Raw genomic sequence first — 22,737 nt, 5'->3', positions numbered from 1 at the left:
TTTGTCTTTCTAACGTGATATTGATTCTGAAATTCGAAGCAAACTTTAAGGAAGAAGAAAACTTAGAACAAAATTAGATTATTTTATTTTAAACATTTTTTCTAACGAAAAAATATTTTGGAAGAATCAATCGTTGCATATTTAATACGCTCATATTACGGAAAGAGAGAAAAAATAAAATTTGGAGAATTAAATTGCCCTTTAAGATTAATTTGACTAATTATTCTCCGTATTCATTTCAGGTAACGAAATCACGAATTTGGCGCAACGCCTCGGATACGACAGAGAAGTGATCAGGATTTGGTTCTGTAACAAGAGGCAATCCTTGAAAAACGCGGTGAGACTGATGTCGAAGGACGTTGTGTAAAAGTGCTAGGACAAGATTGGTCGCGAATGGAACCAGTGAGCAAATATAATTAAAAAAAAAAAGAATGAATGAAAATAAGAAGCTTTAAGGAACTCGAATTTTACGTTGCACGAGTTGAATTCGTCGAGATTCGAATAGCGTTTCATTCATCGATCGATCACTTCGACGAGACCAGGGACGGATCGATGAATAATCGCGTGAACAGGAATTTCAAACAACGGGGGAGACAAAGGGAAAAAAGAAGTAAAATCTCGGCGTCGCGTTAATAAAATAATTCGGAGAAATTAGCGCGTTCCGAAGGAATCGCTTTAAAAAGTCATGCACGATACCCGTCGAGCCATGAATTTTTAAAGACGCGCTCTCGACGATCGATGTAAAGATCATCATTGTGATTGCAGGCGTATACGAGACCTATTCTGTAAATAGTTTTAACCTACGGTTAATGTGATGTACAGGAGTCGAGCGTTTGTAACGTTGATAATTGCCTTAAGCCGCCATCGTCTTATCCGATATTTCGTTAAACGAAGAAAAAAAAAAAAAAAAAAAAAGAAAAGTATGGAATCGATTAAGAAATTAAGAAAAAAAATTTTATCGACCATGAACCAAGTCAGTGCGATTTTCCTATTGGCAGCCGGTAAGAAAGCGACTGACGATAATGTATATTCCTATGGGTGATACACGAAATATTATCGATTAATGATAAAACAGGAAACCTTTTAAATTTTAAAAAGATTGATAAATTTTAAATTCTTCGGGGAAGAATTCGCGAATTAAAAAAAAAAAAAAATCTCGTGTATCATTCGTAATCAAGGGACGGAACACGATAAGACGTAAATCAAATACAACAATTATCAAGTCGCGTCTCGGCTCGTGAAACTAGGATAAGTAATTCCGTTAAGTAATCGCACAGATAACGCTAGTTCGTGAAACGATCGAGAAGCTTCCAGCTACTGAGAATCGTCTGTCATTATGAAATCAACAGACGAAGCACAAAAATGGTGGATCGTACGGAAAATATGATCGAACTTTTGAAATGGTTGGAATGGTATTTTTCGTACGAGATCCCATCGAGAACCATGAGATCGAGGAACGGACCGGTGTGTTCGGTTCCTTTCGCACACAGGAAAGAACATAGTTGAAGCAACGAGAACAGCAAACAGTAACAATATACCGATAACGAACAATAACAATAAACAGCAACAACAGTACCGTCACGTTCACATATGCCATACACAGCGGGATACAATTCAGTTGTTCACACAGGAAATAGAAACGGAAAAGTTTTGACAGTACCGCCGCTATCGTTTATGACGATCCATCATCCAACTCTTTTTATTTTCATTCTTACCGGTGAAACAACCACTTGTTTACAGGCTTCGTTAGGGAAAAAGGGAAACAAAAAAAAAAAAAAAAGAAAGAAAAGAAAGATGTTTCAACCATATTGTTCTCTGGGTGTGCTCGTCTGTATAAATTATACGCGTGTATTTTAGATAAAAAAGAAAAAAAAAAAAATTGATCGAAAGGGAAAAGCAAAAAGTCACGAGGGAAACGAGGATAGAGAAAACAGAGGGAGAAAAAAAATATATATACGAAAGAAAAATGAAAAAGAAGAAACTTTGTAGCGAGTAAATTAATGCAATAATAACGTCTTTTTGAAAGTATATTATCGATCGATCATAAGGATCCTCCTAATACCCTTTTAAAATTCTATTCGAACCGGAAACGAGAAAAGGGACGTTTGAAAGTGGTTTGACGTTTTTCCCCCGCAGAGATAAACATGGAAGAAAAAAAGTTACTAGTCCGTAATAATCTGCCATATAACGAGGTATACGTATTAAACATTTACGCATCTTTCGTTCCTAAATGTTCGATCTGCTTGGCCGCTGGTGATTGTATCGATATATTTATATTTGCTACGCGTCCCGTCTATTTCAGTCCAGGGAAATATGCAATCGAATTATCCACCTCGAAATAAGAAAAATATAATAAAAAAGGATCGAATAAATTCAATTCTTCCTTTGACTGGAAAGAAAAAAAAAAAGAAAGAAAGAAAAGAAACTGAATCTTTGCTTCTAGTTAAAGTAAAAATTGAAAACGAATCGCTGACAGTTTCAGAAAAGATTCAGAATCATCTTTTTCTAATTCTCGCGAAAAATCGATAGACTGTTGGAAGAACGAATCATCGTGAAAGTCACGGCGATCAATATCAGGCGTTCATTGGATTCTCAAGAGCCGTACGAGTGATTCGTATAAAAGATAATCTTGCGGTAAAATTTGTGCGAAGCCGACCGAAATAGTTATCACCGACATAAATTCCATGAAATAAACGTTAGCTGGGTATATACACTGTATACATATATATACATATGAATGTACGTATTATATACGTGTGTATAACACAGCCACGAGCGGGCAACGTGCACTCTATAACGATACTAATTCGATTGCAAATTCACCACTCGAGGACACTGATAAATGCGTGCTAGTGAATCACGCGTTCCATAACCGTCATTGGCGGGGATTAATTTCACTTCCGGTTACGCGATTCAGGCCGCCATTTGAAACGCGTCGTTATTTCACAAGATGGCGGTGTTCCCCGACCGAGACGGGACGCGGTACGACCAGGGACAGGTTTTTCCAATTTCCACGGACGAATCTTCGTATTTATTATAACGCATCCAGAGGAATGGTTCGTTAGTTAAAATGAAAAAAGTAAAAAAAAAAAAAAAAAAAAACGAAAAAAAAAAGAGGAAGAAGGAAGGGGAGGAGGAGGAAGAAGGAAGGGAAGAGGAAGTAAAATAAAATAAAAAGTATTAAATTATAATATCATTACAAGAAGCTTAAAATATCGACCATCCACAAGGATAAAAGTATTCACATGTATTCCCCGGTTAATCGATATAGTGAATAATAGCGTTTTACTTTTGAATGTGTTCCGCTTCAAGTGAAAGGGCTCTCTTTCTTTACGTCTAATCTTACTGGAGGGCAGGATAGTCGTTTTTAAATGGAGAAAAAAAAATAAATAAATAAATAATAATATGCGGAAAAAAAGTAATAATAATTATAAATAATAACTGCAGAATAGAGCGTGCGCGCGACCGATCGACATTGTTCTCTCTCGACGATTTTTCCTTCCTTGCCGTAATAAACGATACTGTAGGCGAAACTAAACCCATCCCAAAAAAAAAAAAAAAAAGTAATAATGGTACGACACGATTTCTTAAATATCTCTCAGCTCGAGTATAATTAAAGATGAGAAACATATACACACAGTATACACACACACAGACACACCGTATGATCGCCAATAAAGGGAACGAAACGAAATAATGGGATATATATATATACAACACGTATACACGCACATAGATACATAATAAACATAAAACGCGTCATTCATGCATACAGATACACACAGACACACACATACTTCGATACCCCGCCGTTGTAATGGGCTAACTCACATACGATTAATTATTAAACCACGAGATCCTTGCAAGGAGCGTAGCTAGAAGCGCGAAAGGGTAGCGAGTGTACATAATTAAGGCGACATCTAGGGACTGCAATATCGTAAGAATCTAAAAAAAAAAGAAAAAAAAAAGAAAAAAAAAAAGAGAAAAAAATGATACGTTCAACTAACTAAATCGTGATCGTGATAGCTATGAAATAGTTACACGAGGACAATGACGCGACGACGACAGACAGGATAATTATGTAATACGGACGGACGAAACACTATTAGCACGGTGAAAAAGATGACGAGAAAAAAAAAAATAAAAATAAAAATAAAAGCGTTAAGGGGTTGGAGGGGTTGAAAAAATGAAAAAAAATAAATTTGTAAGGGTAAACGCGTACGTTTAAGGTATTTTACTCTCTAGGATACGATTAAAGATACGAGCAAAGTGATCTGTTCCTAAACGAAGCATACAAAAAGATGGAGGCGAGTAGAAAATACGGAGAATGGAGAATAGTGCAAAAAAAGAGGGAGAGAGAGAGAGAGGTGGAAAAATGTATTATAGAAACGAATGGAATGGTGTACGGTTAAGGGGTGAATTGGGGACGATGGAGGGACGATTCAAAATTCAAAATTTTGATTAATGGGGGACGTGTATGTTGTATTTTTTTTTTTTTTTTTTTTTTTTTTTTTATAGGAAGATAGTGACGGAGTGCGGTGGGACAAAAAGAGAAAAAGAGAAAAGAATGATAACGTTTGTACAGAGATATTCCGGTTATTAAATTTTGTTATACGAGGAAAAAAAAAATGGGGGAGAATGGCGCGGTGGATGTTGACGAGAGAATAAATTAAAAAGAAAAAAAAAAAATAAAATTACAAACGAGAGAGAGTGAGGGAGAGTGTGAACGAGAGAAATACTATTGACGAGAGAGAGAAAACAAATTTACGAATCATGTGTATTTTCTTCGTGAAAAAAAAAAAAAATTGATATTCAATAGGTCATTACGGAAATATAAACATGAGTATTAAAGAAAAAAAAAAAAACGTGAACTGTATTCGTGAGTGTCATATTTCTAAGGAAGATAGATCCACGGGCGAATGTTTTATAGCAGTTTCCGGCCGAATTTTCACATTTCAGGTTCAGAATTCAAGAATGAAAGAAAAAAAAAAAAAAGAAAAAAAAAAAGAAAAAAGAAAGAAAGAAAAAACACACATCCACACGATATATTAGCTGTACTAGAAATAAAATAAATAAACACCGAATTGTGTTTTCAGGAAAAATAAGTTGTTTAAACAAAGATATATAAATCAAAGGTAAGAAATAAAAAAACTAAAAAAGAGAAAAAAAAAGTTCGTGGCACGAATGAAAAGAGGAAACTGCTTTTGAAACATTGCCCAGCGAAACCAAAGTTCCTACTACGTTTTATAAAGTATATAACTGAACTGCAAAACTTGAATTGTACATAAACGAGGGTTAAGCTAGCACACGATCCACAAATACAATCAGCAATCGAACGACGCTAAGAGACAAGAGGGATGCAGGGTCAATTGATTCCACGTCACGATTCGTTATTATTAATTTATTATTAATATAAAATTTCAACAAATTCGAGAAGATTACACGTAACACGTCCACGCGATTCATTCGAGTGGAGGAAAGAAAAAAAAATAATAATAATAATAATAATCTTGTAATAAACCATCGTCTTCGCAATTTAAAAGACGGGGGACAATTGATCGTGACAGCACAATAAATGATGAGCATAACGGAACACGCTACGAGAGAGGAAAACGCGTTAATATACATACATAAGCCACATAACAGATACACACACACACACACATACACGTACACGTACATATACAATTTAATACGAGGCACATTCACAGATATACGCATATATACATACATTATTATACACGTACACGTATACATGAGACACACGCGTACAGTGAAAAAAAGGAAATTAAAACACATTAAGTATACAATTAAATTAAGCAGCCGTAGCCTTTAGCTTGAATGTTAGCACCTAGACACACGATGTAACATTAAACTACGTATTTAAAAGGAAAAAAATTAAAAAAAAAAAAAATGAAGAACATGAACGGTGGAACGGAGAAAAAAAGAATCTTTAGCGATTAAGCGAACTATCTGTGTAAAATCTAGTAGGTGTCCACAAGAATAAAATAAAAACATATATTGTGGTACAAATCACACAAAGATCGTACCTTCAAGGTCCTGACTGCGCCTCCAACCGAACTCTTTCTTGTACATATAATTTTTTATATGCCGATCTGATTTGTGTATGATTTCTATATATACGAGATATGTATACCGCAATTTATAATATTATTAACATACGATAATCCTATTGTCGAGCGTTTTCAAATAATCCGAAGAATTATCGCTAGTAAAATCAGCTCTTTTTCTTTCTTCTTTAATTCACCGCCCTCTGTGTTTAACAATGATGCTACATATATATATATATATATATATATATATATATATATATATATACATATAAAATACTTTTAAATACCAACCAAAAATTCTTATAATTTTCTTTTTTTTCTTTTTTTTTTTGTATTACACCATAGAAAGCTCGAAGAAGCGTTCACATTTGGAGAATCGTTATACTTCAAATTGATAAAAATATAATCCAGAGGAATGTTTTACAAAAAGAACCATATACTTTCAGTTGTAAAGATTCATTAATTTATTAACTCAAAGTTTCGTCGTGTCATTAATTTCGTTGTTTGTAACCAACTCAAAATCTGGTTTTGATTCTGGAATTGGATCATTGATTTTTTTGAACCATTCGATCATACCATAACCGATCATTCCAAAACAGAGGATTCCTATGAGGATGTAGAGCTTTATCTCTGTGCACAGGTAAGGACTGTACACGTACGTGATCACAGAACCTGTAGATTCCCACAGCCGGAAATTTGAGAAGGCAGCTTCTTCCTTGCCCGGGAACAGTAACCCTGACAGAGCTAAAAATTACAAGAAAATTTTTATTATTATCCATTAAAACGACAATAAATATTGAAATATTAACAGAGAAAAATAATATCTTCCATATAATGAAATACAATACAAATTCAATACATTTTTGAGAAAAGAAATTATCTACAGTGGGTATAATAAATATCTTATATTAAGAGGTCACTTTCTACAATATCGACCTCTTGAACAATTATTTTGAATCTGCAGTTTACTATGATGAAGATAAGATAAGAATTATTCAACTTTATCGACGAAATGATGCAGTTATGTTACCATCAGTTATTTAATACAAAAACTATCTTAGTAGCAGTTAACAATATCACATACAAAAATTCGTTTGATCGAAAGATGGTAAAAACAAAAATATAAATATTTTCAAAACTCAAATTCTTACTTATTATAATTTATTATAATTCTCGAAATTCTTACCGTTTATTTGTACAAGCCACATGGCATCACAAAGACCCCATAATCCAGATATTAAGAAAAATATAAAATTTTGTTCAGGCATGGGTTTCCAGTGAAGAAGAAAAATTAAAACTCCCATGTGAACAAAGAAGGCGAATGCCATCAAAGGCCTTCTTCCTGTCAGTTTCATTATAGATCCTGCGCCCAATGCTGCTATAGCGTTCGTCACACCGAAACAGATCATCACATAACCGATATTATTAATTCCCCATGCACAGGAAACGAACGACTAAAACAAACGACTTGGATATATTAAGAAACGGCCAATCAAAATGTGAAAACACTACGTCAAAACACTCACAGCATTATAATCGGCAAATAAAAATGCTTGCTCCGCCCCGATGAACATTATTATTGGAAGTATAAGAATCTGATTCTTTTCCTTCAAAAGTTTCAACGTCACAACCAACAGTTTTAATCCTGACTTGCCTGTTGCTGAGCCTGTTCTATTTTTATTGTATCTGGGAACAACGTAGAATATAACATGATGTTATAGTATTGAACCAAACATCAATTTTCAAAATTTTTATTATTCTATATAATATAATATATTCTATAAATAATTTTCTCAAAATAATGGCGCCATCATTTTAGAAAATATTGGGCCATTGTAAAAGAAAATTGAATCAGAATATGTTTTCATTCACTACACGTGTTCGAACAACGAATTCAAAATTGATAGATTCGAACAATTCGATATCCATTTCATCTTTGCTTTTAAATCCAGATTTGTAACGAATTATCGCGTAATAAAGAATCATATTACATTCGAACCAATATTAACGATTCTCTTTTGCCGTGAAAAATAGTATTTGATTCGAGTTTCATCGATTAATCGTTAGAATTACCGGTTGTAATTTTTCAAACGGAAACAATATTGTACCTGCGCCGCAGCTTAATACACCATCAATTCAGGATTCGCAAATATATCTTTGCGATACAGCAACGATTTATGACAACCGATGCAATAAGCTTTGCCTAGATTGAAAAGTCGATCATGAATCACTTTCTCTTTGTGTATTTTGATTCATATGTGTATTTTTATCGATCGATAATGATCGTACACATCGATTGTAATATAAACAAAGATGCATACAAGATCGATTTTAAATAAGACAAGATACGTTTAAAATTTTATATGTTTGAAAGTTCGAAAATTTGAGAAATTGTGAATTAAAAAAAAAAAAAATATATAAAGATTAAACTAAATTATAAATACTATAATTAATTAAATCAAAGTTGTATTACCTAGTGAGAGAATCGACTCCGAATGCGACAATTAACGAGGCCATTATCATACAGCATAAATAGATGCCGGAAATTAGATAAATCCTTTTCTCTGATGGTCGTTCCAAGTTCGAGCCATCGTTATCGGCGGAAGTTGCGCCGCAAAATTTGGCACCGCACACTTCCGCTACAACACTAGTATTTAACGTGATATTCGTTGGCGCTGCGTCGATTCCATATGAAAGAACTGTGAAAAATGAATCAATTGCTGGATCATCACGAATATAATTCTAAAATTTAAGGAAGCGAGGGCAAAAATTTAATGAGGAAATAATTTCTACAATAATTAAAATAGCATCGAATGATAAAGAAATTCATTTTATATTAATAGTACAAAAAAAATGAAGCTCATCAAGAATAATTATCTAATAATGCATCATATTATTATCAATTAAAATTACGTGTATTAATTACATTGGATGTCCATCGAAATAAACTTCTTCAAATCGGGAATAATTAAAAATCAGAGGAAATTGATAATCAAATTAACAAATTTAAAACCGTTACATCGAACCGTGCTCCATGTGTTTTAATTTATCGCAAGATCTACTATCCTACTTTCCTTGGCCGACGGCAGTAATCAAGTAACCCCGTGCACACTGCCGGGGATTCCCAGAGGACAAGCTGAAATCGAACGATTCCCGACATTCTCGAGAAAGTTTCCCGTGAAATGGAGATGTTCTTTCCTCACGAATCGCGGCGAAAATTTGTAGACGACAACCGTTTTACGATATCGGGATTATAACCTAATCTATCGATAGTTTTCCACCATTCCCATACAGTATTTCTTTCAAACCAAGGACCCGGAGATAAAGATTTATCGGGATCTATCGTCGAAATCTTTCTTTATTCCTCCACACCTCTTTGCTCGAATCTTTTTATTCGACAGGGGAAAAAAAAATCGTTGACCCAGTTGCACTTCACAATTCTTCTCAACTAGAACGATTATATAAATCACTAGAACTTTGTCTAGGGATTTTTTTCGTTCTTCTCCAGTGTGGATTCCTTTATCCTTAAGCGTTGCATAACGTATGAATATCGGAGGTATTCAGGCGTCGACGTATCGGTAGGAAATGTTAAAAATTTCAAGAACCTCTGAATTTCGAAAGATCGAGTTAGAAGGCTCGTGAATAACGTTAACCTCTCGTGGGACTCGAGGCGAAACGAACCAATATACGTTGGATGTCGTTTCGAAGAAGGAAACTGAACTAGTAGGTTGCCGTCCAATGCTTTTATACGTTCCATCATTTATTTGTTGGTTTTTCGATCGGGAGAAATAAAGAGGGAAGAGAATAAAATTTTCGACGTGTTATATCTGTTCAAATAAAGTTATCGAATATCGGGCGTGATATAGACAGTTTTTAGGTACTGTTTGATTTACTTAAAAAGATTCTATTTGCGTGGCGATGCTCGCATTTGAAATAATCGTACCTTTTTGCAATATGATCGAAAAATTTTTACTCGATTCAAATCTACTGAAAGCTAATTAATTCTCTGCGTTTAACGAGGCGTTATATACGAGGTTTGTATAAATCATTTATTTATTTTAGTAATCTTCGATCAATTATTGAGACGAAATTAATAAAGAAATTAAAAGAAATTTCATTTCAAAAAAAAAGTTAAGATAAATTTTAAATTAATAAAATAATTATAAGAAATATTTTTTCATGATAAACACATTGAATCCTTAATTTGAATGGATATATAATTCCAAAGAAAGGAAAAGGAAATTCTTCAATAAATAAAACTATATTATATTAATCTCTGTATTTTAAAAAATTGTATGTCGAGTAATAAAATGTTTATCTCACAAATATTCGACATTTGATCGGGGAAAAAATAAAAACAATCTATTGAAAACTTCGCTCAATCTCGAAATGACAAATTCCACGCGACCTTTCGCATATTAATTCTCGCTATTTCCGCCGCATATGCACCGCCAAATGGAGGTTTGAAATAATCCCTGGCTCAGCTGGGTTCCGCTTCGAATCGCTTTTAAACAAACGATTTTACCACGAGCATAGAGACACGCAGAAATTATTCGTCACGTGGTACCATATTGCTATCGCGATTCACATTGCTAACTAAGATTAAAAAACAGCCCAACTAATTAATTCTTGCCCTCGGCATCGTTCACCTTCGAACGCGAAAGAAACGTTTATTCAATTATTTCGTCTCCTTTCATCAACTCCTAATAAAGAATAAAAAAATTCCGTTTCGTCGAACGCTTGCATCGCAATTAAACTTTATTTTTCCAAAATAACTTAAAAGGAAACTCGATGAATAACGTATATATAGAGGGAAGGGAAAAAGAAGAAATCGGATGAACGTCAAAACATTTCCGTGGTTGACCCAAAGGAATTAGAATGGCTAATGATTAAGTGAGATAAAACTTTTCACACGAGTGCCAGTAGCAACTTCAGTTTCAAATGTTTTAGACTTGTTCGAAATGTCTGGAAATTCGTGTTAACTTTTTTAAATTTTGAAGAAATTACTTCATTAATTATTTTAAGAAGATTATTAATTTTAAATGAAATAACTTCTCTTCAAAGTTATAGATAAAATATTATTTAAATTCGATCGTTGATTAAAATTAACATCGACGAAGAAAGAAGAAATTATATCTTATTAATAATTAAATAAATAAACTTTTACGAATTGAATCTATTCGTCTAAACATGAATTCTTATTGATCGTTTGATCGAAAAATCATACGTAGTGAGGTAAATCAATAAATTTCTATTATATAAACTTTATTTTCCGATATATTAAGTCAATATATTACATTAAATCTATTTCATGATTTCGTATCATGATTTCATTTTGTATAATTCCTATAATTCATAGTTATCAAGAATATCGAGCCAATGAATTATTTATTACGAAGAAAAATCAATTTTAAAGTTTCCTTCTTTTTCAATCAACGGATATTTTCGCATAAAAAGCAGGTAATTACAATCATTTTGCAACATATCGTATTTGGAATTAATCGCTCGTGTCTGATGATTTTTAGTAACGAGATATTTGATTAAAGAAACGCAAACTCAGGGGTCATGCTTTCCTCGCAAGAAATAACACGAATATACGCACCTGCCGAGGATATAAGATTGCCCCAGACTTGCGCCATCTGGTAAAACATGAAAAACAGGCCGAAAAACCTCGTGACGAGGATCTCGGTGGCCACATCCGACAGAGTGGCATACGCTTCCGCAACGACCGTTAAATAAGTACATTTGGCGCACCAAAGTGGAGCAGCGCCAATACCGACCAGCAGGCCGGCCGGTATCATGGTGTAAAATTTTGGGTAGAATTGAGCCGCCATAAAGGGCACGTAAGCGAGGATAGACAGAGATATGGTCCATTTACAACCCAGCCAGCTGTAACCAGATAAAAGGTGAGATAACATTCGTTCATATTTTTATTTTCTTCGAAGTTTAACTTAACCCTGTTTTACCTAATTTTTTTTTTTCCAACGATTATCTTCGTGCTTCAAAATATATGAATATTTCCTATTCGTATATTCTATAGAATTTTTAATTTGTTTTTTAGTTTTATATTTTGGAATTTCATTATAATAATTATCATCTATAACGATGGCAGTATTTCTATTAAACAAAAAGAAGTGGAAAACTTTTTTTCATTTTCTTCGAAAAAGTTTATGACGAAATTGAGTCAATCACGGAATTGGAAATCTTCATGACGAATAATGTCATTATTAATTATTTCAGAAAATTAAAAATTATTATTTGTATCACTTTCTTTCTCCAGAAGTTAAAATACGTATTTATTTCGAGTTTTTATTAAGGGTGTAAGTGAAAAAACTTCAGTAATAAAGTGTTTCATCGACAAAATCTAACGAAAGGTGCTTGCTTGTCCTTCGACCGGGTTACTGACTCTTTTGTTGGCACGTGACAATAAATAGACTTAAAGTATCAGACTCTGAGATTTAAAGCGTTGAAGCGGACGAAATCTCCTTTAGTCGTCTGTATGCAAAGGGAGTGGAACAACCTTTGGTAAGATTTTTTTCGGATATTTGTCTTTCTCGTAGCGTCTCAAAGAACGTCGAACGAATATCGAATTAATTTTAATTTAAAAAAAAAATCAACGAGTCTTCTATGAATATATATATAAAATCAATTTATATAATATTATTAAATAAATCATATAACATCCATCGTCAAGATATCATCTTCTTTGAAGATTGTATTTTATCAATTTTAAGTGATTCGATTTTGACACCGTGGCCAGATAATTCGGAAATGCTGGAGAAAGATGATGGTTGACACCAATGTGGTAAAAATTTCATGGACAATAAACTTCGGTAATAAAGTTTACTGCATATCCCATGTTACTTTCATCGAGGAATAGTTGATGTCTCGTAAATTTTAAACGAGGACAAGATTCCTGAATTTTTTTTGAGAACAACCCCCCCGAAATTATTAAACTATTACAATCTTCCACCTCTATTTTGACATGCATACTATTTTTATTTTAGTGGCCAGAGTTGGAAACTTGATTCCATTTTTAAAGTGTCCATTGTTAAGTTCAAGTGTCAATGATCAACACGTTCAGTTTCAGATATTACAGGTAAAGTAGAATCATTTTATACATCAATATACCTAAATAATTATACTATTTAAATTTATTTCGTTCATTTTAAATTTTTCTAATTTTTGATTTTCAAAAATTCATAGAAAATTATAATTTTTAATTCTTAATCTAATCATTGTTTTTTTTTTCAGTAACAATAATCTACATATTTCAAATAAAATTTTTAAAAATTATAACTTTTGATCTACTTTTAAATGATTAATACAAAAGAAAGAAAGAAAGAAAAAGAATAGATAAACAAATTTCTCTAATTTCATCAAGTTGCAATTTTTCGAATTTTAATGAAAATATAAATTTCTCTCGAGCACCAGCATCCCATCTGCATCCCTTCCAAGTGTTACTTAGCCAACCCTGTTATCACCCTTCCGTTTCATTCGAGCTCGCAAATGCAACATAATCCGCACGCTGTAAAACACAAAGGAAGAACGGTCCTTGACCCTTTTAAGGTAAATGAGTCACGTGTGCTCGTACACAATGCCGAAAACGGAAAAACGCTACCGCAATTCATACCGGCGCGTTTCAAGTAGGTTTTCACTGTGTCGTTACACCGTGTCGGCGGAAATAAAATTATAGTTGCGTGAGTTGATCGCAAGATAAAAGATCGGTTTGCGATAAAACCGATATTTCGTTGTATCTTTTCGCGTTATTTTTCACAGCGTGTCGCGAAGAGTGAATAAGAGTGAATTTTAAATTTGAATCCTTTATATAAGTGGTCGATAATTTGCAATTAAACGAAAGGTCTCAATTTTGAAACCGATTTCTTTTATTGACAGTGCTCTTCCATCGATAGACTTTATATCTAGTTGATAGAATTCTAGTGTTTGTAGAAGCTCTTCTTACGATAACTGTTTTCCAAGTGGTTCGAGGCTATCGGAAGTTATGATTGAATATTTCTTGATCTTTTCAAGTTAGATGTAACGAATTCACAAAATCTTGAGGAAAAGATGCCAGTAGTATGGATTAACGATCAACATCCACCGTATATTTGTCAAATTTTTATCAAGCTTTAAATTACAATCCACCATAATAATTAATCTATTATATATAATATTCTGTTTTAATTTCAGATTGTTATTGTATAAAAAATAATTGTGTAAAATTGAATTCGTGAATCAAGAATTATTATGCGAAACAGAATTATCGATATCACATAACTAAACAATTTTTTAATCAGTGCAAAAAAAATAAAAATGGTAAGTTTTCACATACGACCATGATACTTTTCCTTACTTAAATAAATTTTACCTTATCTAATCTAGAAGAAAAATATGATCTCTACAATCTCATCTCTCAAAACAACGGCATTCAAACGCACAAAGGAAGATTTCTTGATCGTCTTGCAAATTCATGAAACGCAACAATCTGCGAAGCTAGAAAATCTACAAAAGCTCACCTTATGATCAACGTCGGTAAAAATATATTGCTGAATATCAAACTGCCATAAATCGAGGCCAACGTGAACGTCCCCAACGATCCGTCCGCGTTAATCGAGCTCTGCAAATTGGTCGCCCCCATAAACGCCGTGAAATTCACCATAAACGCGAGCCCGATCACCAACACGTTCCTCGTGATGCGCCATCTCTCGGAATACCTGAATCCAGTCTTCTTCGTTCTCACTTCAACGAACTGCGCCTCGTCCATTTTGTCCAATTGCATCGTTCGATCTGCGCGATTCGATCGGCCACGATTTTTAAATCACGATCATTCCTCCTCGTGTTATTGTCGTCGAACACGTTTGCCGCGCTCGTATCGAATAAAAAAAATACCACTTTTACCACCAGGAGGAGATGTCACTCGTCGATTGACACGCCGAGGGTCCGCATGATGAAATTTATTGGTGGGTTGATTGAAATATTATCACCGTTTATATCACCGGTTTCCCTCTTATCAATTGTTTCGCACGTAGATGATCAGTGGAGAACGACGCGATTTTCGTGAAATCGTACGCGGATTTGCGGGTTGCGGATCATTGCCAGAGACGTGGATGTCATAATTGTCTCGAATATTGCAGACGTGGAATTCCTGCAACAAAATGATGACTTTACGACGGTATTAAAGACCGTTTTACGAGTTTCGAAAATAATTAATACTTCTTGTTGTTTGAAGTGCTATATGAGGAATATATATATTCTGTTTCGAAACTAAGTTTATGGACAGGGGAACTGTTTACGACTAATATATGTTAATTTTTTATGAAATTTTGTCGAATCAGATTCAACGAAGATATTTTAATGAAAAATCGAGTAGAAATTTAATTTTGACTTTTTCATACTTTTTCCCTAGAAATTTATAAATTCTTTTATAAATCATTTGAAATTGGTAATATTGTATTTTTCGTTTACAATATAATTATTTTTTATTTTCAGCTATAGAAATAAAAATTATACTAAAAATTCGTCTAGCACATATTCTACGGCTACTAAAAGTAAAAAGTGATAACAGACGGAAGGAGATCATAATTTATTCGCAAGTAAATTTCATCGACTAATTGATCTTATTATTCATCGATAACGATACATTGTGCGAGGTTCGAATTGCAAGATAACCAGTTTGTTTACGTTCTTGATGAATCGTTATATAGCTTTGCGTCAGAAGGATGGTATAACGATGCTCGAAGTGAATGGAGGAGGAATATTTATTTATCTTGGCTGATCAGAAATGATCGAGTGACTCTCATTACGAGGCAAGTTCCACTCGATGTCGTTATAACGTTATACATCATCGAAGATCCGTCTATGTAACTTGCCTAAGGCATCGATGATGTTAAGTGGTTGAGATATTGTCGATTTAAAGTCTCACGCTGTTTCTTTTTTTTTTTTTTTTTTTTTTGAGTAAAAGTATGTCATGCTTAATTAATGTTGTATTAATAACATTTAATAACATTATTCAATATAGCAAAATAATCTCTCTTTTTTTATTATGTAGATTCGATGATTTATTTTTGCTGCGATGGATTTTCAATTGTAAATCACGATAAAATTTTGACATTTTAATATATTACGTGAGCAGTGTATTTTTTTGACATTTAAAAGATATTGTAGCCTGTTCACATTTGTAGAAAATGTAGAAACGAAGAAAGAATCAGAAGAAAAAATATTTTGTAAAATATGTCACACGTAATTAAAGTTGTATATAAGTGTGAATATTATTTTAATAATTGTAAATTTTTTCAGATAAATAATAGAATTTTTAATTTAAGATCCAAATGATACAAAAATATAGATTTAAAATTCAACTATTACAATACAACAACAAGATACGATAACAATTGAAAAATAAAGAGAGAAAAAGATGGATATATCTCGAATAATTTTTAAAATTTCATCGATCAATCGTAAATAGTTAATTTATCAAAGGGACGAAAATGTTTAAATTCTATTTTGAGGATGCAAACGCATAATAGAGGTTTAACCGGAATAAATGCATCATCCCTCACTTTGACGTTTAACACGGTATTTTATCCACCATTCTTCCAAAAGGAGATTCAGATATTCGTCGAACGTTGCTACTGAATTACGACTTCCTTGTTTGGTGATTGATAAAAGAGATCGAGGAAAGACGAAATGACGAAAGCACGAAATGTGGACGTTGAAAAATGTTCGATATGGGAAGAGAAATGAATTTATTTTATTCGAAAGAAACATGAATCGAATGAAATAATTTTTGTTTATTTTCTGAATAGAAAAATTGCACATTTTCGTACGTGTCACGCATTTCTCTCATAATTTCCAATGCAAAAATTCTATCGACTTCTTTGTTGCTTGTAAGTTAAAACGATTTTTGCTACTAATTTACTTGCAAGTAATTTATTTAACGACTTGAACGTTAAAATTTCACGACATGAACAGCTTAATCCCATATTCGAGTCCCGTATTTGAAAATCGATAATCGTTATAAATCGAAATGTAATAATTTTTTTGAAAAATTGAAAAATTCGAGAGATTCTAAAATCGATGCAATCAGAAGATTATCTAATATGGAATATCTAATTGAAAAATATATTGAGAATAATTTGTGCTTACGATGTTGCGAAATCGATTGTATCGAATATTCATGTTTATATCGATATCTTGACAAGCTATTTATACAACTATTCATTTCAAGGCGAATGATTAAAGGAAAAACTTGAATTTAAGGAAAAATTGTATAATTGTAAAATATTTGAATAAAATATTCTATCTTGTATGCTTATTAATACTATTTGATTCGTTTAATGCATATACTGGATATAAAAATACTGAAATCTTTGAAAATTTACATGTATCTTATTTAATTTTAATTCATATCGTCGATCTCATTTACATCATTTACAATTTTGCAATATATCACGTTAAATGAAAAATACACTTGTAATCTCCATCTCGTTAATAAAAAGTTAAGAAAAATCCTACTCAAGGATCGATAGTCTTTGTCTCAAGGAAAGAAGCACGAGGCACGAGGTTTTAGTATTCGATAAATCTTCTCATTAAACTTTCATTAAACTTACTTGATCTAGATGAAGTTTATTAACTTAATCCTTCGGGAAGTCACATTATCCAGCATAAATTACACTTACCAGCGCAACACTAACTAAAAAAACTATAATTATAAGAACATTGCCACTAACCGAAAACTAAATTTCTTTTTACAAAAAATGAGATTAGATAATGAAAACTGGCCAACAGTGAGTATTTTATATTGTTGTAAGTACTTACTATTTTATAAATGCAATCAAAATAAAACGTTTTACTGTCAATTAAGATAAGAATATATAAAACGGTTATATAAAAGATTATATTAAACATAATTTAGTAGAACCTTGGAAATCGTTTGTAGAATTTAAAATATACAATTGCAGAGATAGAATATGTCGATCGAAAAAGAAAAATGATTGTTCGACATTTGATTGCTGTCCATTATATATCATAGTATATTATGATACATTAGTCGAAATAAATCTTAAATAAAAAAAAAAAAAAAAGAAAGGAAAAAGAAGGAATTATATAATATCGATAAACGTATCGAATTTAGATAATATCGAATCCGTGTAGAATCTAAACGAGCATAAAGCATCAGCAACCAATCGAAGCATGTCCGATTGATATCGTAATGTATGATTTTCTGAACACGCACACGAACGATATATGTCCTTGAGAATCAATATATTTGCTCCTTTCACGAGGTCCGTTCTGGAACTGGATACATTTCCAATTCCATCGACTCACGCAACATAGAAAACCGCCTAACTATTATACGATCTCGTAATTTAAATGTCGCAACTAGTTACTACGAATAGTATGCAGTTCAGGGTAACATTTCAAAGTTGTACAAGAAAATGTATGTAAAATATTTTAAATGGAATATAATACTGATATAAGATTAAATTATCGCTTTGTGACGATTTATCCCATTCATTATTTTCGTGAGTTTTTGCTTCATTCATTTTTATTGCAAATGAATTGTAAAATATGTTTTAGAAAGATTATGAAACGATATTTATATTCATGATTTTATTACATTAAAATAATTGTGAATCGTAATGATTACAGAAACAATTATAAAAGAGTAAAAATTAAAATTCTTTCGTATAAGAAAATTTATTCCTATAAAAAAAAATAATTTGGAAAAAGTAATTCCAAATTTAAAAAAATTCCAATATCTCAAGATTATTATTCCACCATAATAACAATTCAAATCGAGATAATCCAATAAATTTTCACGAATCATTAATCTTGCCACAGAATGACCAATATCGTTAAATATTTCTATCGAATATTAAATATTTCTATATCTGACTAATTATCTTTCAATACAGGTTCAACAATCATCAAAAAGTAAATACAAGTCATCGTAAGGAGAGGACGAATTAACATAAACAGATAGAAACAGGAAAGTTATTCGTCGTATAAATATACACATATATATATTGGAAATTCGGCCAGTGATCTGATTACTTCTCTGTTTCACACGAAACCTCGAAGAGGAACATTGGTTCTCTAGATAGACAGTTTCTATGTACAATTTGTGTCTAACATTTTCAAAATAACATTTGCATAGTTATCACGTTCAGTATGAGAAGCAAAACTATATAATAACTCAATCAAATTTAATCGAGATATAATAATACTATAAAATATTATAGTATAATGATAATATATATTTAACTATAATTAATATGAACATATATATATATATATATATATATATATATATATATATATATATATATATATAATATATGTTACATATTATATTTATTACATTGTATAACACATATTATACAAATTATAAAATAAGATTATATAACAATAATATAATGCAATTGTATTTTATTGTAGTCGAATCCAATTACAATTTAATTATTCCATTATAAAAGAAGTTTATTCAAATGAATCAACTGGTTGAAGTCGAATAAGAGAATAGAATCATTATAATCGAATCGTAAGGTAATAGGAATTAATTTATTATACGATTACCACATCGTTCCTGGTAGGAGGAATGAATTAACACACGGATTTATTTCAAGTATGGGAATATTTCTGACATTACGAAATTGTAATCCACGAGCAAAGCACGAAGATGCACGAGCTGCACCTGGATAATGGCGGATTTATGTTTTAATCCAAGATGCAACGATCCTCGAATTTCGGAGATTTTAATTAACAGTAAACATGGACTTATATTCCTGTTCAACGAGATGCAAGCCGGAATTTCGTTTGAGTCTCTCGTTATTGCGTTGAAAAAAAAAAGGAAATGTTACTTTTTTTAGTAGCTATTAATAGTTTTTTATTGAGTCATCCTGTATGTAATTTTAGGATCCATTAATAGTTTTTATTGGATCATTCTACGTGTAACGTGGTCTTCAGAATTTAGTTTAACATAATGGAACTTGTTACGATAGGAGTTTTATGATGAGGAGGAAGAGGATATTTAATAGGATAATGAGAAATAATAGTTATGGAAAATAAGGAGAAATATATTACTAATTACTTAATTAGTGATAGTTATTTATTTCCATAAATATTTAAACATTTTCACGGATTAATAGAAATAGTACAAGAAAATAAGATGAAGAAAATAGAGATTCCAAGTAAGTTTAACAAATTAACTTAGATTAAAGATCAAACAAAATTGTGGCAATCAACTTTTATTACAAGTTCTTATCTTTATATATACAATTACTTTATATCCAGTAAAAACCAAAGTACTGAAATATATCTGGAACATTTGAAGTATTCTTTTTATCATCTCACAAAAAAAAAAAAAATAAAACGTTTTCAGAAAAAAGTAAATATCACGCTTCGTAAATTAAATTATTATAAGGACTCGCAAATCTAACACTATATATTTAACGATAATTGTGTTCTAGCAATTAATCCATCTCTGTTTGATTTACAAAACGTCGTATTTTATCGACGATTTTCTTCCATCCACATCTTTTTCGCAGAAACGATATTGAAATATCGATACGAGAATTGAAAAACAAGATATCGAAACGTCACTGGCATCACGATATCTGTCGTGACGAATGAAATTTCTTCAAGAATATTCTAGACGAATTTATCTACCGTGCAGGCCACAGACTTATTTTTCAATCATTTTTCTCCATGGATTGAATCAAACATTATTGAGATTCCGTGAGATACGAGACAAAACGTCTCGATGTCTATCCATATCGTTTTTCCATCGAGTTGACAGAATCGAATGGCATAGACACTAATTCGCAATTAACGTAGCATTAATGAGGAAACGCTAATGACGAATTCGGTAAAAGAAAGTCAATTGCGTTAATTGGATTGGTCTGCAATGTGATCGATAGTTAATTTACAATCTGTGTACACACATTGCATATGTATCTTTTATTTTCAAATTTGTATCATTCACATCATCATTCACAAGGTTTCCTTAAAATAGAGATATATTGTGTGTATAATGAGAATATTTAATAATGATTTGAATAATATTATATGGACGGTTACGTATATTTTCCAATAATTATGATTTTTTTAATATTTTAATAAAAAAAGTAATTTTGACAGAATTATATCATGAAGGTATTATAAATAATTTTTTATTCTGTTTCAGATTTTGAATTTGGATAAATTCTTAATGTATTTCATGCATGAGAAATTGTAGTAATGGTAAATAATGCACAAATAAAAATTTTGCGGTATTACTTTTAAATAATTATAATTCTATCATTATTTCAAATGAAACGTGTTCAATCCTGATACACGTTTGAATAAATGATATTTTTAATGGTCAAGAGAAATATGAATCATACATAATTAATTGCAAAATAATTGTAACAAAATAATGAAAATCTACTATGCATCGTTTTGAAAAGTTTCTAACTCATACGTGCACACGTAAAACTTTTATTACTTTTTTTTTTAAAAACTTAAACATATAAATATAGTTTCCTAATTATCGAAATAATTATACCACAAAATTTACTACGTTTCCACGAAAAAGAAGATTCGTTTTTGTATATGCTAGATTTTTACGGTTTTTATTATTATTATATTCTGTTAATTACGAAATAATTGTTTCCCAAAAGCGTGCTTTATACAGGGAAAAGGAAAATAAAATTCACATAAATACACATTGCACATTTTGTGTCTTAAAATGTGTTATAAAATAATTCTGTTTTTAAATTATTATATATAATAATTTTAAATATCATTTACATTTGTTGTATACATTCTATTTTTCCATATAGATATCATTTTAAATAATTTTTTATAGCTTTGAAAAATACAAATTATTAATTACATCGAAATATTCATTGTATGATATTCATATTTCAAATGAAGTCTCATTAAATTACAAAATAATTAAATCGAAAGCACGTTTAATTGAGAAGAAGAAAGAAATAGAGCAATAAAATAATGTGGCAATATTTCATAGAATTGAACATGAAATAGAGGAAAGAAGAAATTGTCAATTGACAATAAAACCAATTCCTTTAGGAATCATTAAAGTGATCAAAATTCAGAATAAAATATAAAATTAATCTTTTGCATTATTTTATTCTTTTTTCTTAAAAATCTCTAATCTATCTCCATTTCATTATCCATTGAATTAAACTGATGGTAAAATCATTTACAATATGCAAATTTACAATAAATGCAAGACAAATATAGATATATATACGAAAAGAATCAAAAATATAATTCAAAGGAAGTTCAAGTTCGCTATATTTTTTTCTATATCCAAATACTTAATAATATAATTTTAAATTGCAATATTTCAAAATTAATAAATTTCTACAAGTACAAAATTTAAATTCTAATACACGAATCTCATTTTTATTTTTCAGTTTTCAACAATTCTCCATTCGAGTATGAATCTCACCTTTCTACACATAGGATGGACGATTCCCTTCTTCCTTTGTAAGACGATCACACAAGGGTTCTGGATCACCCCTTTGATTCGCTGACTTATTGTTCTCCTTTGGATTATTATTCGAAATCGTGGCGCGGATCGCTCGTAGATCGCAACGAATGAAATAACACTGAATCGAATAACACGAAACCTTGCGGTCAAACCTTCATCCTG

The 22,737-nt window shown here is 31.5% G+C and overlaps 2 protein-coding genes and 1 long non-coding RNA gene across 12 annotated transcripts in view; 2 read left to right on the top strand and 1 right to left on the bottom strand.

Moving 5' to 3' along the window:
• The window catches only part of LOC408435 (POU domain, class 6, transcription factor 2), a 195,226-nt gene extending 189,313 nt beyond the window's left edge, over positions 1-5,913 (top strand). For all 8 annotated transcript variants that reach the window (XM_026444808.1, XM_026444807.1, XM_026444806.1 and 5 more), the window contains one exon: positions 243-5,913. In XM_026444808.1, coding sequence (XP_026300593.1) covers positions 243-367 — 125 coding nt within the window. In that variant the 3' untranslated portion in view covers positions 368-5,913. The remainder of the gene's footprint in view (positions 1-242) is intronic.
• A 482-nt stretch (positions 5,914-6,395) lies between these two features.
• On the bottom strand, positions 6,396-22,690 carry LOC410465 (UNC93-like protein). 3 transcript variants are annotated; one of them, XM_016915846.2, is made up of 7 exons: positions 22,534-22,690; positions 14,591-15,219; positions 11,677-11,963; positions 8,548-8,773; positions 7,601-7,760; positions 7,261-7,528; positions 6,547-6,818 (listed from the first exon to the last, which is right to left on the bottom strand). In XM_016915846.2, the coding sequence occupies exons 2-7, from the start codon at positions 14,851-14,853 to the stop codon at positions 6,547-6,549; spliced, it is 1,476 nt and encodes a 491-aa protein (XP_016771335.1). In that variant the 5' UTR covers positions 14,854-15,219; positions 22,534-22,690. The 3 variants fall into 3 exon arrangements, with proteins under 3 accessions (XP_026300595.1, XP_016771335.1, XP_016771336.1); XM_016915847.2 differs by having other exon boundaries at positions 14,591-15,236; positions 22,534-22,680; XM_026444810.1 differs by lacking the exon at positions 22,534-22,690 and having other exon boundaries at positions 6,396-6,818; positions 14,591-14,853.
• LOC113219213 lies at positions 15,112-16,322 on the top strand. Its single transcript, XR_003305992.1, has 2 exons — positions 15,112-15,246; positions 15,564-16,322. It is a non-coding gene; the product is annotated as an uncharacterized LOC113219213 (long non-coding RNA).
• Positions 22,691-22,737: the final 47 nt, after the last annotated feature.

Source organism: Apis mellifera, linkage group LG13 (genome assembly GCF_003254395.2).
Source record: "Apis mellifera strain DH4 linkage group LG13, Amel_HAv3.1, whole genome shotgun sequence".
Taxonomy (NCBI): Eukaryota; Metazoa; Arthropoda; class Insecta; order Hymenoptera; family Apidae; genus Apis; species Apis mellifera.
Note: the sequence above shows the minus strand (reverse complement) of the source record. Positions and strands in the feature narration are given on the sequence as shown.